General features: G+C 44.6%; 1 protein-coding gene across 1 annotated transcript in view; it reads left to right on the top strand.

Annotated features, from left to right (window-relative positions):
* RSPO4 (R-spondin 4) overlaps window positions 1-21,750 on the top strand; it is an 81,896-nt gene that overhangs the window by 40,222 nt on the left and 19,924 nt on the right. The window contains exons 2-3 of the mRNA XM_085614601.1: window positions 20,099-20,275; window positions 21,072-21,215. Of these exons, the coding sequence (XP_085470727.1) occupies window positions 20,099-20,275; window positions 21,072-21,215 (321 nt within the window). The remainder of the gene's footprint in view (window positions 1-20,098; window positions 20,276-21,071; window positions 21,216-21,750) is intronic.

Raw genomic sequence — 21,750 nt, 5'->3', positions numbered from 1 at the left:
GAAACGCGCTGGCTACCCTTTTTGAAGAAAATAAGAATAAAGAATAAAGGGACATTCGTAAAAAAAATCATTCTGTGAAGCAGTTTATTACTATTAGTGTGTGCTCATCAAACCTGTTTTGTACACATATGGGCAGATGCAAACAAAGGTGAATGTGGGTAAGATGAATACATGGATGGATTGATGCAGCCGCGGTCCGTACAGGTAAGGGCGGTGGGGGGGGGGGATTTCGACAGGCGATGACGAGGGAAAATTAAATAATTAATTTTCCCTCGTTATCGGCCGTCAAAATCCCCCCCCCCCTTACCCAGCCCCACCGCTCTTACCTGCACGGACCGCGACTGGATTGATGTGTGGTTTATACATGATAAATATACAGTTGGATAACTGTGGGTGCATAAAGCGGTAAGTGGGTCGATACTTAGATATGTTTGGATAGCTGGATTGATGCAAGTGTATATGTATGGATCGTACCCTAGGGCTTAACCCACTATTCAGCACTCTGTTGGTGAATAGATAGTTCACCACTATACAAATACCCTTACATAGGTACTTGATCGCCAGGCCTTGGTGGTGTCAGGACATGGTTCAGGTGGGCCCTCCTGTTATGGGCCATCTTATTTGGAGAGGCCTCAGGGCGTGGCCAGGGGAGGAGAGTCGGTAGGGATGTTTTTTCTTTAAACAAGATCACATGGTGTCTCAGGGCAGGTGAACACACCTCCTGTAAATACTGGTAAGAAGAAGGTGATCGGAGTATTGAAGATTACTGGTAAGTAATTGACACATCTCAATGCTCTGCTGGTTAGGGCTTTAAGTGGGCTGTGTCCCTCCGGGTCTAATACCTGGTTGTAATTAAAAATGGGCATTGAAACAAGTCCCTATCAGGCCATATATCATTGTCCTTAACCTCACTTGTAAAAACACTGTTCGATTTCTGAATGAAAAATATGTTAAGGTAATCCAGGTCGGTGATTTAGTTCCTTTTTATATTTCACGTGCTTTACTTAATCTTGCATTTCCCTAAGAGTATTAGCTTTTTCCAGTATGTTGTGTTTCTGTATTTTTTGCGTGTAGCATATTACTCTTGTATAGTGCATACTTTTAACTGAGTCACCTCCATGTGTTTATAACAGGCCATGATTGAGGACTTCGGAGTTGAGGCATAAGGCAGTTTGATTTTCTCACAGGGCCGGTCAGGGGGTAAGAAAGGTGTTCAGAATATATGAACATCCAGTCCTTGGCCTCTCTGCTGAGCACACAGAGCAACGCCGTATTCCAGTTGCAATTGTGATTCTGTGCAAATGTGTGTGAAGGAGGTACATGCTGTCCAAATATTGACAAGGTGAAAGTAAAAGAAAATACAGTGTTTACAGGTGAGTGGGTGCAATGTGGGTTTGGGGGGAGAAATGAAGTGGATGCAAGAATGCATTCAGGAAAGGGTGAAAAGAGGATGCTGAAGAAGAAAGAGATGAGGTGAAAGATATGCAGATGGAGGCGATGTGGAGAGAAACTGGCGTTATTGTCTATTATAGGGTGAACATAACGGGAGTGATTGAGATACTCTGAAGACCACTAGCCTGTCCACAGACCTCAGTAATGTTTAATTCACAACCTCCCAATTTCAGAAATGTAATCTTGTCAATATTAATAGTTTACAACAAAATCATTTTTGTTACTCATTTATCTTAAACAGATAATGATAACTGACAAAGCCAATAGTCCTTGCTAGTTTTAGGTGACGGTCAGACGTTGTGTTATATTTGTGTCTGTAATAACAGAATGTACAGAAAGGCACCAAAATACTGGTTGGGTACCAGTTCGGTGACATACTATGGAAATCAAAGAAATGTAATTTACATGTTCAAGTCATGCTCTTAATTACATATGTCACACCCCCTTTTTTCATTACACTTCAAGCCCTGCTGCTGGTCATAGCAGGTATTTGGGCCCTCAAGGCCCTGTGATGACAGGTGACCTGAGCTGGGTGTTCTTTGCTGTGAGGTAGGATGAGAAATCCAGAGCCATGTGGAAAAAGTACCTAAACTCTGTAAGTGATGAAAAGCCATAAATGGTATTTGCAAGGCCACTGAAATTATGCAAATCTGCGGCTACTGCTATTTTTGCATAATTATGGATTTGCCGCATTTGCCACATAATCCAACATCTTCTGCATTATCTGCATTTTTTAACAAAAGTTAATTATTTCTAGCTCAAAGTGATCAAAAGTTACTAAAAACTAGGTGACATGTTCATGCACAGTGGAAGCCCCTTCGAAAATATTAACTTCCCATCTTTCAACTGCCTATTTCTATATTTGGTTGTTAAACTGATAGGTGAAATCTTTTCCCAGGCAGTATTACCTTGTGTAAAAATTACAAAATAATTAAGTAGTACTGTAAAAAATGTGCTCCATTATGCCTCTTAGCTGCATAATTTGGTCAACACTGCTGTATACTTTGGTGCTCCCTTGCCGCATAATTCCAATAGCCCCGAGTATACACATGCTGTTAACATAGTATAAAGTGCTACAAGGTCTGTTTTCAGAATCTCACCCATCGTAAGGCACTAGACTCACAATGCTTGAGGCATAAAGAGAAAATACACAAAGTGATCAAGGGACTCAAATGCGCCCTAAATTCAGGCCTCCCTCAGTTCAGTGTACACTGACTGCACTATAAAGCTTACTGAGTACCTCCCTCATAATCACTCACCAATTTACCACCTGGACACAAATCAATTGAAATTAAACGAAAATGACGAGGTGGTGAAAGAAACCGACTAATCGAAAAATGGATAGAAAGAAAAAAGATGAGAAAATAAAGAGCAGTGTTAAGAGAACAAAAAAGGGAGAGAAAGGGGGACAGGAAGGAAAGTGAAAAGTTTTAGATAGAGAAGAGGGAAAGAAATGGACAAGGAACGACAGGGAAAGAGGAAAGATTAGCATGCGCAATAATTGGAGGGCCCCATGACATCCCATCGGGGAAGCCCGTGGTGTTTCAAGGGTTAAGCAATCTTATCCAGATGGGGGAGTTGCAGTGTTCTGGTTATTGTGTCGGGTCGGAAGGGTTAATTCCCCCAAATTGCTGGCTCCGCCTTTCTCCTTTACTGTAGTAGGGTCTGGTGCTCATCTCACCTCAGACCCCGCCAGTCTGTCTTCGGGGAGCAGAGACAGCGGCTGCCAGGGGCTGCTTTTGCCAGAGAGGGCGCACACTGTCCAGCAGCGAGGGATAGACCCAGGAACCTGTGCCAGGAGGGCGCAAACTGTCCAACAGCGCGGGACAGACCCAGGAACCTGTGCCAGGAGGGCGCACACTGTCCAGCAGCGAGGGATAGACCCAGGAACCTGTGCCAGGAGGGCGCACACTGTCCAGCAGCGAGGGATAGACCCAGGGGAACTGTGCCAGGAGGAGCTGCGCCCACTGTCCAGCGAGGGACAGACCCAGGAACCTGTGCCAGGAGGGCGCACACTGTCCAGCAGCGAGGGATAGACCCAGGGGAACTGTGCCAGGAGGAGCTGCGCCCACTGTCCAGCGAGGGACAGACCCTGGAACATGTGCCTGGAGGGCTCCCATTTTCCAGAACTAAGAGAGACGCCCGAGGAACTGCCCAGCATCCAGTGAAGCAGCAGCAAAGTATCTGTGCCAGCCGTTGGCACCCACTGTCCATCAACAAGAAATATATCCTTTGAACCTGTTCCGGCTGGTGACCCACAGCCCACCACCAAGAGATACTCCCAGGGACCCCGTACCAGTCGGGCACCCACTGACCGTCATCAAGATATACTCCCTGGGAATCCGTGCCACCCGGCGACCACTGTCCGTCAACAAGAGATACGCCTTGGGGACCTGTGCCAGCTGGCTACCCACTGCCCGAGTACAACAGATATTTCCAGGGAACCACCACATACTGCACATCACCTGTCTAGCAACGAATGAAGCAGCCACAGGGAATCTGTGCCATCTAGGAACCAAGCACTTTCCAGAAATAAGAGATACTTTGGCTGTGCCAGCTGGGCATGTACATTCCAGCAACGACCGAGACACCTTTGGAACAAGTGGCAGCTGGGCAACTACTGTCCAGCAACAAGAAATACACTTCGTGAATCAGTGTTAACCAGGTACCCACTCTCTAGCAGCAAGAGAAACTCCCAGGAAACTTGTGCCAAGGGGCACTGCACGCCGGATACCCACTGTCTAGCAATAAGATCAACTTCAGAGAAACCTGTAGCAGCTGTCCCCTCACTGCCCACCAACTAAACCTTCTAGTGAAAACTGTGCCAGTCAATCACCCTCAGTCCCGCAAAACAACTCCAGGAAAGGTGTACCAGCTGGGCACTACCTGCCCATGAACGTAGGGCGAGCAGCAAACAGACTTACCAGTCCCGGCCACACCCTGTCTGCCCGTCAAGGAAGGCTCGAGGGAACTTGGGCCAAGAGGTCACGCGCTGTCAATCAACAATACCCAGAAGTGGCCTGCCCCGCCATTGGCAGGATGCCCAGGCCAAGGAGCCCGACCCGCCGTGCCCTGGTGACCCCCGACTTGGCGCTGCTCCTCGCCGTGGCCTGCATCCTCTCTGCCGAAACGTCCGAGGCGAATCGACGGAAACGGCAAGGTCCGAGGGGCAGTGTCTCCTTAGTGGTCAGAATATGTAATGTGCAGAGAAATATTTATTGTTTTGTATTTCAGCATTTATATAGCGCTTACTATCCCATCCCTCCCCATGTGGGGCGCTGAGGCGCTTGTCTACATGGGCAGGATGCTAGGTGTAGGGTGTGTGGTTGTAGTGTTTTGATTCTGTGTGGGAAGTGTTTCCATGTGGTGCGTGATGGCTGCCAATGGTGCTGTTCTGGTGGTATGGGCCGCAGCGCTTAGAAGTGTGTGATGAAGTGTAGGAGACAGACCAGCAGTTTTAAGGTTTTCAGCATGGTGGTAGCTTTAAACAGATCTACAAGTCCACTTCATGGATTGTTTTTAAAATAATTAGAGATCTAGGATCTAATGGTATTTATTTTTTGACATTTCCTGTTTGTGTTTATCCACATTTCTTTTTTTGGTCATTTTATCTGTATGTGCCCATAGTCATTTTGTGCTTAGTGTAAAAAATGAAGCTGCAATGGGTATATTTCCACGTTTATTTAACCGACAAATGTTTGGACGACCAATGCGTTTTAGGCATTTACAGTGCAATACAGTCACCTGTAATTGTTTCCATTGTAGAGCCGCATAAACAGCTGCGCTGTTGTAGTTATTTAAACTTCACTTGGAAATCTTTATTTCAACTTCTCTAAATGTCATTCTGCATAGCTATTGACCTGGCACGCATGACTGATACTAGGGTGAAGAAAACCTATTTTCAATATTATACCATACTTTAAAAGCAAACATTGGCATAGCCAATAGGTCTCGCCTTTGGGACCTTGTCAGTGTTTAGCCGGAGCTATTGTCTTTGCCAATAATTAGGTAATACTGTCACAAAATGTCCCGCATAATTTGGCTTTTGTTGCCAAATAATTTACTCAAACTTGCCACATAATTTTGCTCTCTCTTGCTGCATAATTCCAATGGCCTGGGTTGAAGGTAAAATAGAAGCAGCTGGGGGCACTCACGTCAGGTGGTCACTTAGCAATCCATCAGGGTAAACAAATGCACATGTAGTATGTCATATCACAAGATACCAAGAGATAAACTGTGAAGTCAAAGTTTTTTTGACTTTCCATGTAACATAGGTCAAGTCTATTTATGCTCCTGGATTTAGAAATTCAAGTATATCTATTAGCCATTACAAGAATAGCAAGCATTTATATCTTATATATATTTATATATATATTTGCATTTAACAATAAATATTTATTACTAGCCAACCAAACTCATCTAATCATCAGCAAAATAACGAAAATGTTAAATAAAACTGCAGGTATTCAAAGGGAATGTCATGCGCGTTACATGCAACTGTAAAGAACTAGCACATAACTCGGTCACTATAGCAGGATTGTATTTTGTGACCAGCAGATTACTCAAGGATCTCTACAACGCAAGCATTGCTCAACCTATGTGCACGGGCTAGAAATATGAGAGCTGTATGCTACATACAAAGCTCTAACATGAATTAAACCTGTGATCAACAACTACATACAAATATTTTCTCCCAGTGTACTAACCATCTAAGTTCTTACAAGTAACATACCCTTAAATTTTGTTCACATGCATCGCTCACAATAACACCCCATTAAAGCTATTTTATAATCCGAGGACAGTTACGTAAAGTAGAAGGGCTCTACATTTGTACTTGAAACTAATTCATTGTGCGACAATGTAAAAGAAAATAAAGAAAAAAGGTAGATATACAGAATACATATGGACTGACAGACCATGGTGCCAATGGCAATTAATCTGTAACTCAGGCTGAACTTCATGGACCTCTTTCAAACCATGTAGCTCGTCTCCTAGACACATGCACAGAGGCAAGTCTTTCCTCACTCTACATAGCGCCAACTTATACATACCATATATCATGCGGTGTTTGATTTTAAAAGTAACTGTCACCCAGTTGGCTTGGGAATGAGAGCGAGGCTAGTTGTTTAAGAGGCTTAGCCCATCAAAGTAGATTGAGAAAGTATGTTTTTGCAAAGAAGTTGACCTATTAGAAGTGTACAAATGCATGCTGTTTTACAGGAGGGGTGTATATTATATATATTTTTTTAAAACAGGTGACACATGCAAAAAGAGGGTGAGCTGACAGGTATATCCATGGCCACCCCCAGCCGTTCCAAAACCCTTATCCTTGCCCCTCTGCCTCAAGAAAATATCACAATCTTACCGGAATAGAACAATCACTTCATGGCCGCTTTCGTGTTCCTTGCTTTCACAAGAGCAGCATGGGGTTCCTGAGACGTGCTTGAGAGGTGGGCTTTCTCGCTGGTGCCAGGCTCGAGAGGGGGGAGGGGCTCCTAGGTATCCTGGTCTGACTTTGCCTTTGGCATACAAGGGGGGCTCTCCCGTAGGGACTTCAGTGGACACTGGACAGGAAGGTAGGGCGGCGATCCCCTGGGCCCAGAACACCTTTCAGGACACGAGGAGGCTTCCAATGCTAGGGGTGAGGGAAGTGCGCGCGGGAGGAGGAGCCGGGACCATCCGCTGACAATCCTAAAACAGAACTGGGCTTGGCCTCGGCAGCAGCCCGCTCCTGCCCGGCCCGCACTGGCATTGATTTTGCCCTGGGGTGAGGCTCTCTCGCCTGCGGGGCTGGGGCGCCGTCAGTGCCGTACTTCTGCTTCTGACAGCAGGCTACTGCTGGAAAGGTGTCAGGTGCTTGCTAGGCACCGGAAACAAAGGCACGCTGGGCTGGGGAAGAATCAGTTGCATGCCAGGTGATTACATCTTAAAATCTATTGTGGGGAACAGTCCGCCACGTGTCAGATCTCTGCTTGTGAGAGTCAGTCACACCTCTCTCTCGGAGAGTACACGCAGCTACCGTCACCACTGAAGTCATTGGCCAAACATTTGGTTCTAAGCTGGCAGAGATCTGCGCAGAATCTTAAATGGAGCACGACTTACTCTCACAGAGAACTCTGCAAACTCTCTATAAGAATACGAGACATATACAAACGGCCGCATTGCCCGGTTGCGCTTTAAATGTGAAAGTGGGCATGCGCACTCAATGGAAGCGAATTCCAATCACGTGCCAGCGTTTGCCATAAACCGAACTCTCCCACGCCACGCTAAACAAAGATGGCGTCGGCCTGTCCAGATGGGCCGTCATCAAATTGGACAAGGCGGAAACCAAGAAGCCCGATTTCCAATCACGCGCCACCGTTTACCATAAACGTTGACGCAAGCCAATGGGAAAGAGGGGTGGGGCTTCAAGTCCCTTCTGAATCCTTATCGATTCCAAGAAGCCCTCGCAGAGCGAGCATCGCATGCGCGCTGCAACGCCAGGCGAGACCTAAAAAGGCAGACAGGAAAATAGATTGTTTTCTACCGGTATTTATTTGTAACAATCACTAAAAACTGAAAACTGGGATCCTTACTTGTGATACAGTCTGCTTAGTGGGTACTGCACTGGGTCGTCCAATCTGAAATGTTGTGTAAAGTTGTAGTCCTGAGCTGGCATGGTTGAAGGGAGAGAGAGTTGGAGCTATCTGATGGGATGGATATTTTTACAACCATCCCATATCTGAAGGGCATTGCAAGATGTAAAGAAGCGGACATAGTGTATAGATATTTGGGACTAGATTAAAGTCCTCCAAATTGTCCAGCAGAGTGTGACAGATCATGTTAGGTTTTTCTTGCCTATTCATTTGGTGATGTCTGCTTCTTTGGCTGCACTATGAACAAAAATTGGAACAAGTCTCTTAGCTATTTCTGTCTGCGCTCTAACGAACCACTACTTCAATCTCTTTTCATTGCCAGAGACTTGGAACCCACAGGGTGTTCTAAAATAACCCCCATTCCCCTACCTAGTATCCCAGGAGGCAAGAGGCAGACAAAAATCACAATACACACAAGAGGTGTCTGTATAAAAGTCATCAGGGGCTTTGTAAGTATTTATTACCGATACCCCTCTTTTGCCTGTCTTAGCAAGCGGGCAGGCATGTCAGTTTTTGTCCTGAAGAAAGTCACGGTGACCTAGATGGGCAAATAAAGGTGGCTGAAACATGTAGATCACACCAAGGATAAGTGGGACCAGCTACCCATCCCACCCTTATCCATCACTGGTTTTTAATAATGACTGAGAATCCCAAGAATAAATCCACTACCAGAGAGGGGGGGAATCTAAAGCCAATTTCAACCATCACTTCAAATCGATATACACAGTCACTGGATCACCCAAAAAACGCTCCGCTGCGATCAGGCATTGCAGAACACCCTGGGAACACTCTGCAACCAGGGTGGGAACCCAATGATTAAGCATGTCACCACCTAGGTGGGGAGTGAGGGTTCTTTTAGAACACCGTGTGGGTTCCAAGTCTCTGGCAATGAAAAGAGATTGAAGTAGTGGTTCTTTAGAAGACAGACGGAAATAGGTAGAAGACTTGTTTCAATTTTAGTTTATTATCCCTTTTTGGCTGGAAAGGAGAACGGGTTAATATTTCTCCCTCTCTCCTTGTTTATCCTGTTATTTGGCTTTACAGTACTCCCTCATAGCAAATGTCTTATGTGAATGTAAGAGGTATAAGTTACAGTTGTCTGCTGACCGCTTTGTACTATGGTCTTAGTATTATTGGGGGCCAAAAAGTTTATATATGAAATTACACAACTATATAGTGCCCCGGCGAACCATAGGTCAGCCCTTTTTGGCGTACCTGCATATAGAAAGCAGTTTGCTGGTTTGGTTAGTGCTAATCTGCACTCCGTCCATCGTCTCCTTTTGTTTGTCAATCTGTGGTTGGAAACTGGAGATTGCGCTTGAGTGTGTGAATGTCTTTCTGAGCCCTGTGGCTGGGATGTGGGGTGGTGTAGTTATCTTGGAAATAGCCATGTTTTCAACTGTCATCTAAAGTGTATTTGCTCGTGGGTGCTTCTAATGTTGTTTGGTAGTGAATTCCAGGGCTTGGTAGCTTATACTGAGAAAGCAGTTCCTCCTACGGAATACTTATGTAATGGTGGTATGATGATAAGTGGTGCCACCCTAGAGGGCTGTGTTTTATTTTGTTTGCATCGCTTGAATTTAACATGTAGTTATAGCATTCCTTTTCCTTGGGAGGCTCTGTGGACACTGCACAGTGCGTTGAGTTGGCCAGTGGAGCGACTGCTGGACTCAAGTAATTTGTTTTCTTGAGTGGAGGCGAAGAAGCCTTGTAGCAGCATTTTGAGTGAGTTGTAATGTGTGTATGATGAATGCAGGTGCCCCAAGGTTAAGGCTGCTGGCATAGTTCAGCCTGGAGATTGAGTATGAGCATGGATTGCAGTTTATGTTGGTATGCAAGGTATGGGACGTTATGGTGTTTGCTTTGTTTGACGGCACTCTTTGTGACGTTGCCAGCCTCGGATATCAAGGAAAGGTCTGAATACATGGTCACCCCTAGGTTTTTAACTTCCTCTTGATGTTGTTGGAGTGGCCTCAAGCTCCTTAGGCCATAGAGCGGAAGGCTGATATTTTTATCATTGTCCACAGGTCAAAATCCCTGTCTTTGTGGTATTGAGCTTTAGATGGTTATTCACCATTCATGTGTTTATGGCAAGAAGGCAGTCATCAAGTTTTAATTGTAGAGGTCTTCTGGGCTACCCATTTTCAAAATGATTTGGGTGTCATCTGAATGGCTGTAACTGGTGAGGTTGAATTATTTAATCAGTGCTGTAAGGGGGTTAGGTAGATGTTAAATAATAGAGGAGATATGATGGACCCCTGAGGGACTCCTTAGTGTTGTGTGTGAGGAGCTGATGTTGAATGGTAGGAGGTAAACTACACTTAGTCAGTCTGTGAATTAAGAAGCAATCCATTTTAAAGCATTTTCACGGAATCCAAGATCATGGAGTCTTTGTAGTAGTGTGTGGTGGTAGACAGTTTCAAATGCAGATGATCAATCCAGAAGCAACAAGCAGTGTCATCTTCAGAGATGTTTTAAGGTGGGCCAAAGTGGGCAATTGCCCAGGGCCCTGTGGTAAAATTTCGCTCTTATTCTATTTTACCCATGTCAATTTTTCTATTAGATCTAACTCAGTATTCCTATTTAATATCCTCTCTCTCCCGCGCTCGCTCTCTCTCTCTCTCCCCCTCCCTCTCTCTCTCGCGCTCTCTCTCTCCCTCTCTCTCTCTCTCTATATATATAATATATATATATATATCAGGCACACCTTCAATTCCAAGAAAACAAGCACGCCTGACCAGACTTCAGGAAAGTCCAGCACTTTATTTCCACAGAATAACAGCCTTTCTAGTCCTTACGCGTTTCAGCTATATCGGTAGCCTTGATCACAGGTGAGCTGTGTGGGTGAATTTGCGGAATCTCAACGTGCTTTATACGCCTCTTTCAGACTACAACATTATCTACGTAGTCCTCACATCCTACAATTCCCACAACGCACTTGGAATGTGAGTCTCTAGTTGTCTGTTTAAACACACTGTTATTCATTTTCCCGTTTTCATCATATCAATGGGTATTTTCACAGTGCCAAGTAAAACATAAAGAGTCCATTCGAAGTGACTTTTATTGCTCAAATCTTTGGAATGTCACTCGTTCACAATTCAAGAATGTACCTTTTAATCCTGAAGTCCGTAGTGAAGGACCAATGTACATCACTTTTCCCTTGCCCACGACGTATCCCAAAATAATTTTCGGCTGGAATTTCCGTGCCTTACCGTTTGGGACGTCACAGGCGTGTCCCGCTCCTTTTGAAACAATCGCAACAAAAACTTCGTCTGCAGGGAGCACGGACCTCACCAGGGCGGTCATGGCATAGTTGTGGTCCAAAAGGTGAGTACTTTATATTTTCCTTGAGTAGGCTCAGTGCCCCTGTATCCATTTCAAGCACAATTATGTCCTTTAGTAGGAAGGGATGTCAGAATTGCGGGCTGATTATTCATTCGGAACAGCATGCTTAGCGGAGAGAAACCGTTTCCCTCCAAAGCCTCCCCCGCTTCCAGGAAATGGTGCACCTCTACCACAGTCAGGACTGCCGTGCACGATAATAAATAAACAAAAAGCCCTTAAACGAACATTAAACTACTGCCTATTTGAAATACCTGTGACTCCGAGTGTGCATATTACTGGCAGATTGAATATATAATATTGCCGGGTTTGGGAGTACCGGCACTTTGCACCAACTGACAACGGGCTCGGCCTCCTAATGACCCACTTTAGGAACTGAATATATATATATATATATATATATATATATATATATATATATATATATATATATATATATATATGCAAAGTATGTAGAAGTGGAGTTAAAAATAGTAAATCTATACTTGCATATATGCATTACTCTCACGTCTTGGTTCTCGATATTTAGGCCTCAATATATTGACCCAAAGATTATTTTCCTTGATATTTTGATACACAATCCTTCAGAGTATACAGTGTGGGTAAGAGAGCGTACGCTTAAGTTTTCCGGGCGCACGGAGGTAGCAATGGGATACAGCAGATATGTTGTCTCTCCAGAAACACAAGACACAACCATCACAAGGAAGCAGTCTCACTCAGACAGCTAAATTATTAGCCTTAAGCAAGGAGAACTTCATTACCACTGACGTGTGAGGCTTTATCTATTTATGATTTTAATATAGCACTACTCTTACCCTGAAGAATGCCAGTGTGCTTTACAGTTAACGGATAATCTAAGGCTGGAGTCTCTAAACTATATTTAGAAATGATAAGCAACCAGAGAAATTCAAAAGTTCAAAAATATAATGCAAGAAATGGTGGGCAGAAGAGGGATGGGGCCACAGGAGAGGGTGCAATAGAGTTTCTGACTTAAGGGAAACACTTTGTCCTTCATTTGTAAGTGAAAAAAGAAGAGAAGGAGCTTGAAAGGAGATGACTGAAAAACAGAGTTTTATTATTATTTGGAAAGGGACAATGTTTCCCTGGCATCTCAGTGCCCCAAAAAGTTGTACAATAATGTAGAAGTCTCAGACAAAAGGTTTCGATACAGTTGAGTGAGGCTTGAACTTTTTTTCTTCTGAATTTTTGGGCACTTTTGAATATATTTATGGTAGAGAGAATGGAGAGCTGCTCTCTGACTGAACAATTTCTATGACAGATTTGGACCTTTTTCTGAACCCCAGATGAGCAGAAGGTGTCTGAGAAAAAAGAACCATGAGTGGTGTAGGCTAGCTCAGAGTTGTAGAAGAAGCTATAGCGATAGCATGTTGACTGCCTGAGGCTGCGCATTGTGGCATCCCATAACAGACCATAGATGTGCTTGCTGCAAACGCCTTAGCCCACTGGTCACAGGGCAAAGGGTCCCACTAAAGATGTGATGGAGAGTGTGCTGTGCAGCCTGTCCACTTCTTTCCAAATCATGTGCTCTGTGGCCTGGGTGGTGTTCTCCAAGGTCTGAGCGATTGCCCCCAACCACATACAGAAATGTAATAATTTCATTGACAGTTCCAGTCTTGAAAAATCTCAACTGGAGGAGGGTGGCAGGGCCCTCAGTGTTATGTTATGTAATGTTAATTTATGTAGATTTGTATAGCGCATTATCACCCGGGAGGGTATCCTGATGCTGAACTGTAGTGAGCCTAGTCAAATCTAGGGGCTAGTGGAACTACTAGAAAAGCCAGGTCTTCCAACTATTTGCAGAAATCAAGAAGTGAGGAGGAGGCCCTTATTTGTAGTGGTAGGTCATTTCAAACTTTAGGATCGATGTAAGAGAAGGCCCAACTGCCGTATTTAATTTTCCATATGCGTGGGATGTGTGCAAGTAGGAGTCCGGATGAGCCAAGGTGCCTAGAAGGTTTGTGAAAGCAGATGTTATTGTTGAGGTATGCTGGGTCAGTGTTATGTAGTGCGTTGAAAGTGTGGGGGAGGTGTTTGAATTGTGCTCTTTTGTGTATTGAGAGCAAGTGGAGCTCTTTCTGGTGTAGTGTGATGTGGTGTGGGAGGTTGAGAGTGATTCTGGTTGCAGAGTTCTGATTGGTCTACAGCCTTCAGGTGAGTTTTTTGTTCATTCCGGCATAGAGGGTGTTCCAATAATCCAGCTTGCTTGTGACCAGGGCATGTGTGACCGTTTTTTGGGTGCTGATTGGGAGCCATTTGAAAATCTTCCCCAGCATCATGAGGGTATAGAAACAAGAGGCGATGATAGCACTGACTTGGGTGGTCATGTCTAGTTTGCTCTCAGTGACGTTTCTGAGCTTCTTGGCGTGGGTGGTGGGGGTCGGTTCTAGCTGTGTTGGCCACCAGGTGGAAGCCTACAGTGAAGTACTCTTCCCGAAGATCATTATTTCGGTCTTGTCGGTATTCAGCTTTAGACAGTTGGCCTTCATTCAGTAGGTGATTTCAGTCATGCAGGCATTGAACTTAATCCGGGTACTGGTCATGTTGTCTGTGAGGGAAAGAATGAGTTGTGTGTCATCAGTGTAGGAGAGGACACTGATGTTGTGAGACCAGATGATGCTGGCTGGGAAGATCATGCATACGTTGAAGAGGGTCGGGCTCAGGGAGGATCCTTGCGGAACTCCGCAGATGAGATCGGCGGCATCCGAGGTGTTCTGTGCCAGGATGACTGACTGGGTCCTTCCAGTCAAGAAGGAGCAGATCCTTTGGAGTCGATGTTTGCCCAACTAAACCAGTGGCTGGTAGAACAATGGATTGCATAGCTGTGACTTTGACCTACACCACTGGGGTTCGTGATCAGGCCAGCAGATCCAAATCCAGCACTCTGCACGTACAGAGGTCAGATTTCATCCACAAGCACTTGCACTAGCCCCTGAAGATCGGAGAGGATGAAGTGCATCTACAGAAGCCGCTGGAGGAACTGAGAAGCTGCACCTACATCCAGCCGGATGAACTGACAGGCTGGAAGAGAACAGATGGCCTGCTGGATTCTCATGGGAAGAGAACCTGAACTTCAAGCAAGTGCTGAACAGAATGAAGGTGTAGAAGATGTGCCAGTAACGCAAACAAGCTTATGAAACACACAATGCTAGGAGGGCGCCTTTATCTCCAGAGAGAGCTCCAACATCATCAAACAAGCATTGGCGTAGCCAGTAGGTCTCGCCTTTGGGGCGTTATAAGTGTTTAGACAGAGCTATTGGCTTTGTTAATGTTTTTAAGATGTGTTGTAGAGCATTGTAAATGTTGTGCAGCGTGTTGAAAATGTATAAGTTATAATAAACAAAGTGCTATAACTATTTCTGCCAGTGGGAGGGAGAGAGGGGAAGAGTGAAGAGGGCGGGTGAGGAGCCAGTGAAGGGAAATAAATTACAGCGATAAGAAACAATACACAGACTGTTTACTGTAGAGCAGTCTGTTGAAAGTGTGGGAGGGGTGGTGGGTCTGCCTCCTGTTACAGTGGCGGTACTGGTGTGCTTCCTGTCTGGGCAGCACAGGGGCACAAATGTTGCTGCTGATGATTTAAAAACTAACAAATAGTATAATAAAGGGCAATAATGTCAATGCCAAAGTTGGTAGGAATAATATTAATTCATAATATTATTATACTATCACAGCAGCTTGTGGCGCCTTGGTGCTTCTGTCAGGGCGCTTTATAATCCAACTTATGGCGGTGGGATCTGTCCCTCGGCCGGGGGTGGAGGGGACGCGCCTTGTAAGAAAAGCTGCGAGGTCCAGTGAGTTCACAAATGCTAACATCGGAAACCTGGGCATCTGTGTGTGAAATTTGTTTATTAAACAGAAAAAGAAAGAACCACGTGGGTGTGATGGAGGGGGCATGTGGAGTGGGGTGAAGGAAGCACGCACCACAGCTGTGCACTGTGCAGTGGGGTGAAAGAAAGCATGCACCACAGCTGTGCAATGTGCAGTAAGGTGAAAGGAAGCACGCACCACAGCTGTGCAATGGGGTGAAAGGAGGCACACACCACATATGTGCACTGTGCAGTGTTGTGAAAGGAAGCAGGCGCCACTACTGTGCAGTGGGATGAAAGGAAGCACTCACCACAGCTGTGTACTGTGCAATGGGGGGAAAGGAAGCATGCACCACAGCTGTGCATTGTGCAGAGATATCAAAGGTAGCACGCACCACAGCTGCGCAGAGGTGTGAAAGGAAGCGCGCACCACAGCTGTGCACTGTGCAGCGATGTGAAAGGTAACACACACCACAGCTGCGCAGAGGCATTATTTAGCAGCTGGTGCCAGCAAGCATGCATAAAAAGCAAGTGCTAATAATTAAGTGCCCATGTGCGCACCGGCAGAATATGTGAACAATTCCGACCTTAAATACAACGGTGGTTGTGTGGTGTCTCTCTTTTTCCTTCCACAGATGGAGTGAATATACGAGATACACTAGTCCAAGATAAATAAGGAGCAGCTATCTGCCCTTATATAAAGTACTATAGGGAAATTCTCTTCTACTTCTGTTTCCAGGGGGCACCCAGTCCTGCCCTGAAGAAAGTCCAGCACCCTTTATGGGGCAACGGCGGACTGAAACATGTTGGCAATAGGGTCCTAGGACCATAATATCCCTATCGACCCATTTTTCAGTTTTTATTATCCCTGGCAGATCCAAGAATAAAGAAAAACCGGGATCTGTCTGTGGACTTTTAATCTTTATCCCCCTAGCCAAAAACATCTCCTTAAGTGCTCCCTGAAAGATGGTCGAGCCCACCCTGACTTCTAGGCGTCAGGGTGTCCCGATGATGAAGCATGACACCACTAGGGTGTGTGAGGGAATATAAAACAAAAGGACGTGCCTCCTTTCTCACTCAGTAGTGGCGTTACAGCGGCAGCTTCACATAGGGTTTTCCACCTAATGATAGTTCAGGGATTGTTCCAGGAGACTTGACCACTTATCAGTGGTTAGGGAATCAGGGAAGTACTTTTTGGTGAAATAGTGTTACAACACGGAAGGGTGCACTCCCCTCTTGCGTTCCTCTCGGCGCCTCACTAAGCTAGGAAAATTTCTCGCTTAATTTGTGTATCACGGGATAAGGAGGTAGCCATGTGTTGTAGGAAATCTTTCAACTGAGGCCGTGTGGGTTAAAATATGTGTGTTACTGACATATATTTAGCACGTAAATTGCTATTGGTATGACACTGCAATGCTATCGGTAGTCCGAGGATGACTTTCCAAACTATTCTTAGGTGTGCAAGGTTTCAGCTTGCAAAAATGTTTTGCCTGTCCTGTAAATAGCAATGTGAGGTCAGTCTGACATTCAGTAGGTTTTGGATAAAAGTCCTTGATCTTTGATGGGGTAGACTAGAGGGTTGTACCAATTTTCTCTTCATATGCCGCACCGCCCTTCAGTTGCATGTGTGTCAAACAATTGGCGGGGCACGGCTGTTGGGTGCACTAATAGTAGATACATTCCATAATTGAGCTGTGTTGGATGTATGTTTGAAGATCTGTCTTGATGTGTTCTGTTGAAGGGTAGTGTGTTGCTTCTCTCTGAAAAGTGCCATTGTTATCATTGTGATATCTGGTTTAATGTGTCTGCCATGTTCTGTTTAATTCGCATTCTTGCATGCTTGGTATTTGGTGTGCGATTAGTGGTGTGTGCTATTTGGAGTATGGTGATACCCAACTACAAGCCTGATAATGCGGTGTTACTGGCTGTAACTCCAAAAAGTCTGCAGAATACGATCAACACCTTTATAGATTGTATGGAAGAAAAAGATTTAAGAATGAATCAAGAAAATGTATTTACCATGGCTGTGGCAAAAGTATGGGGAGGTCTTCTCTGTTTTTCATAAAGGGGAACAACATTTTAAGTACAAATATTTAAGCTATTTAGGAGTACAGTTTTTTTCTGATGGGGGTTGGAACCATCATAGAGAAATTAGCACCCACAACATGTCAAGAAACAATAAGGGTAGCTTTTTGCCTCCAAGTTAGGCAGTGAGCCGATTAAAGAGATGTTGGTTTTATACAATGTAAAAACAGTTGCCGCAGCCACATAGGGTGCAGGAATTTGGGACGTGGGGAATAATGAAACGCTGCAAAAACAAGAAAATAAGTTTCTAAAAGGACTCCCAGCAGTACCTCACTCAATTCCAGTAACCAATATACATAGAGATTTGGAACTCAGTTTTTTATCGGATTTACTGGAATCTAAACCACTTCTCTTGTGGCATTCAGTCTGGGCAGAAACTGAGACACAATTCACCAAAACAATTCTCAAAGACTGCTTAGTGCTGGACCAGGCCAATAACATTATTTGGATTATGCATATTAAAAGTGCCTTAAGGGGGCTTGATCAAGCAAATAAGGATCTTGGTTCAAACACTGAGAACATAATAGGGTATTCCAAAAGGGATCTGAAAGACCCAATATTTAGAGTATGTATACAGAAAAGGAATCTGCGTGATCAAACTAAATCCACTGTGACAAGATATATACCCTTCAATGCACTTTTTGGGCTTCAACTGAATATTAATTTAGTTCCTAACACTTATCATAGATAGCTTTTAACTTTATTTAATTTCCTCATAATTCATCATCCTGTTACATTTCCAAAGAATGGTGTTTTGGCCCGTTGACTTGTAAATGTCCCTGTGATAATATATCTATACAATCAACCCAGCACTTAGCACTTTTTTGCAGATTTAATATTCTGCATAGGAGGCAATATTTAAAACCACTGGTTTTCAAAGAAAGCCTGTATAAATTTCAGGTGGCATTTCAGTGTCTACTAGATTTAAAGGATGCCACACTATATGTCCTCATGTAGTTAAAAGTTTTGTTAATGTGCTAGGTACGAGGAAAACTTTGACCCATGTGGAAAATGAAGTTGTTTAGTTGCTGCAATTTTAAAGCTGTCTTTAGCATACAGGACATTGAACATTGTTGTGTTAAAGAGATTACAGGGATCTTTTAATTATTTTAAGAAATATTTTGTATACGTTATTACTTTGTGCATTTTGCTTCATATTTATTAGCAGATACTTGGTTATTATATTACCAACTATATGACTTTTTATCTCTATGTGGTGTAATGGGAGCATAAGTATCTTAACAATGTTTTACTGTATGATGTGATGCTTTTATGGTTTATTATTTTATAAACCAAATAAAGTTTTATTTGATTTTGAAGTCAGATGTATGCTGTGTTGGATGTGTGGTCAATGTACTATCTGATAGTATGCAGGCTTTTTGCTGTGTTTTCTAGGTCGAGCCTAGGCAGCACATGAGCTGCTCTGCGGCATGCTGTATTGGAGTATGCACTTGAAGCCCCGCCCACTCTCCGCCCATATTTGTCATTGGCTTATGTCATTGCCCTTTGCAAATGCTGACTTCTGATTCACAAATAGGCTTGTTAGTCTTGTTAGTCCCTCCTTAGTCCTTAGTCCTTGTCTTCATTTGTAACCTCCCATGAGGACTGGCCCTTTTACTTCGGTTGTTACACGGTCTGCTTTATAAGTTGGTGAGCACTATTTTCTTTAATGCTCTTCCCCTATTTCACCCACAGCATCGCAGCACTGACTCGCTTTTATTTTAATAGTAATTTTGTTTATTCAAATTACAGTGTGGTCCGCTTTATAGCGGCCACGCTTATTTATGAATTTAATATACGGCACGGTCCGCTTTCACCTTAGCGGCTGCGCCTATTTAATTATTTAATTACCAGCGCAGGCCACTTTCACTTTAGAGACCGCGCTACAGAACCTTTTAAAATTACGTATTTTGTTTTCAACTTCCGGTGAAAGCGCCATACGCGCTTTCACTTTAATGTTGGCCGCGCCCCTTTGTTTAGATGCTGCTCACGGTAACCTGAATATGCGAGCAGAGTCTAAAAAAAGGGCCTTGCCCACCATTATAATGGTCTCAAATTTGCGAGAGTTTGAGCTCTTGGCATTAAAAACAACAATGCCTTTTATGTATGTGTTCCTTTTAAAACACATAAATAAAAGGCATTGTCATTTTCAATGCCAATAGCTTAAATGCTCGCAAATGCGAGACCTATTGCATTGAAAATGCTTGTCTCTTTTTTGCTGATGGCCATTTCGTTGCTTGCACTGCAGGGGTGAGGGGTATGTTGGCACATAAAAAAACAAATACGGCAATCACCGCAGGGCAAACACCGTTGTCGTGTGAGTGTTGGTGTTTATACCACTGTGAAAGCCCCCTCAAATCATTTCTAACATGTGCTTCTGGGTGTTGTGTGTGAGGCAGATGAATAGCGTTGCGGTGTACGCATTGTTCTAGAAGGGTGAGGCATGGATGTGCACCAGTACATCCTGGGCAATGCTTTCTTGTGTCTTTGACAATGACTGTTGTGTTTTATTGATAGTTGATTAAGGGCCAATGAGCAATGCTTTTCAGACTTCATCCCTCTCTTTGACCCAGGGGCAATGAGCATTCTCTTGCTTCTGTTTATGAATAGGTGTTTAAGAGGTGAGGATGTACAAAGATGCCTTAGTCTTCATCCTTTGGTGTCTTTGGGTATTGGAGGATGGCTAAACATTGGTACGTAGTGATCATTGATGTAGATACTTACCAAGTCACTGTCTTTTTCTTATACTGAATGCAGGGTTGATGAGGTCTTGCCCCGCCTGTGCCCCCTGCTCAGAGAAGGGATGTTCGCCCTGCCGACCCCGGATGTTCCTGCTCATCTGGAGGGTTGGCATCCAGCAGCACGTGACCTGCGTCCATACATGTCCCTCCGGCTACTTCAGCATGCGAGGCCGAGATGTCAACAGGTGCACAAGTATGGAGATCATATACTAGCGATGCATGACTCATACCCAGGGATAGGTCAGCAGAGCCCCAAGTGATCAAGGACAAACGCAACAGAGCCCTCCCCAATCCAGCATCTTGTCCGCTACCGAGTTCATCTTCAGCCCACAACCCCTATGTTGGTCCTGCCAAGAGCTTCCTCATGTATGTAGGTCATCTCCCAGTCCAGCAAGGCCCCGGTGTCATCCACCTTCTGAGACCTAACACAACAAATGTCTACATTGAAGTCATCTTTGAAATGAAGAACCTTTGGCATTGTTTGCACTCTGCAAACATATCCAGAGTCTACCTTCTCACTCACTCCCCATGACAGCTGCTCACATTTCATTAGGGTGTAACTTTGCTATAATATTATTTACATCACAAATTACTTAATATTACTTATCGCATGTGCTTCAGTGGTATCTCATTTGTATGCCACCAATGCCGTTTAAACGTAATGGAATATTAGTTGTTCCAGCTGCTCACCCTCACCAGGGTATTGATTCGACACTGTCCCGTTCCTCTGCTCAGGCCCTGGCCCTGTCCATCCCTATGCTTAGGTAAGCTCCTCTCCATTCCTATGGTGAGGTACCATTCATCTGTTCCTCCGCACAACTCCCTGCTCCCCTTCTGTTCCTCTGTTCAGGAGCCACCCCTTTCAGGTGCGCCTCAGTGCACTGTCTCACTCTATAGGTGTTATCTCTTTTCTGTTCTATATTAAACCATTATTTGCTTTCTCTGCTGTTCTGGCCAGTTATTGCCTCATATTGTCCTTCTTTCTTTAGAGTGCAGAGCACCATCTTGTGACAATTGCTTCAGCAAAGACTTTTGTATGAAATGCAAAGAAGGATCATTTCTGAACCACGGCAAATGTTCCACCACCTGTCCCCCTGGCACCAAGCCCCAGTTCAGCATCCGCGAGTGCCAAGGTGAGGCTTGCATTCATCCGAGCGCAACGCATGCTAAAGTATTTGCTAAGTTTGCCTGCACCCCCAGCATTGCCGTGACATCTCAGCACCCATGAAGACCAAAGTGCATTGACCCTTGCTGTCTTATGAGCCCACCATTGGAGCAAGGAGTGCCAATGTATGCACCACATTGTTTTTCAGCTGCCATGCGGGACATGTTTTTGGGATAGGAATGGCACCTGCATGGTGGATGGGTGTGTACCCCTGCCCTAAATTCCCGATAGTATGTGGAACTGGTATCCTGACTTTTATTTTGGCCATGGTGTCATATTAATCTGGTGTGGGTCCAGAGGTCTAGGCCTCTCAGTGATAATGAAAGATCCAGAACCTGTCCGTGATCTGGAGGGGTGCACCTAGGTTGCCATCATAGTGCACTTTGGGCTACATCCCTTGGGTGTATCTCATAAAGTGGTGGCAGCATATTGTGTCTATGATTCTGTTGCATAACCAGTGCTTTTTCTGTGTCAGTGAGAGCGTGGTCTGCTGACCACTCTTG

The sequence above is a fragment of the Triturus cristatus genome, chromosome 7, assembly GCF_964204655.1.
Source record: "Triturus cristatus chromosome 7, aTriCri1.1, whole genome shotgun sequence".
Lineage (NCBI taxonomy): Eukaryota > Metazoa > Chordata > Amphibia > Caudata > Salamandridae > Triturus > Triturus cristatus.
The sequence above is the reverse complement of the archived record's forward strand: the minus strand, read 5'-3'. Positions and strand labels throughout refer to the sequence as shown.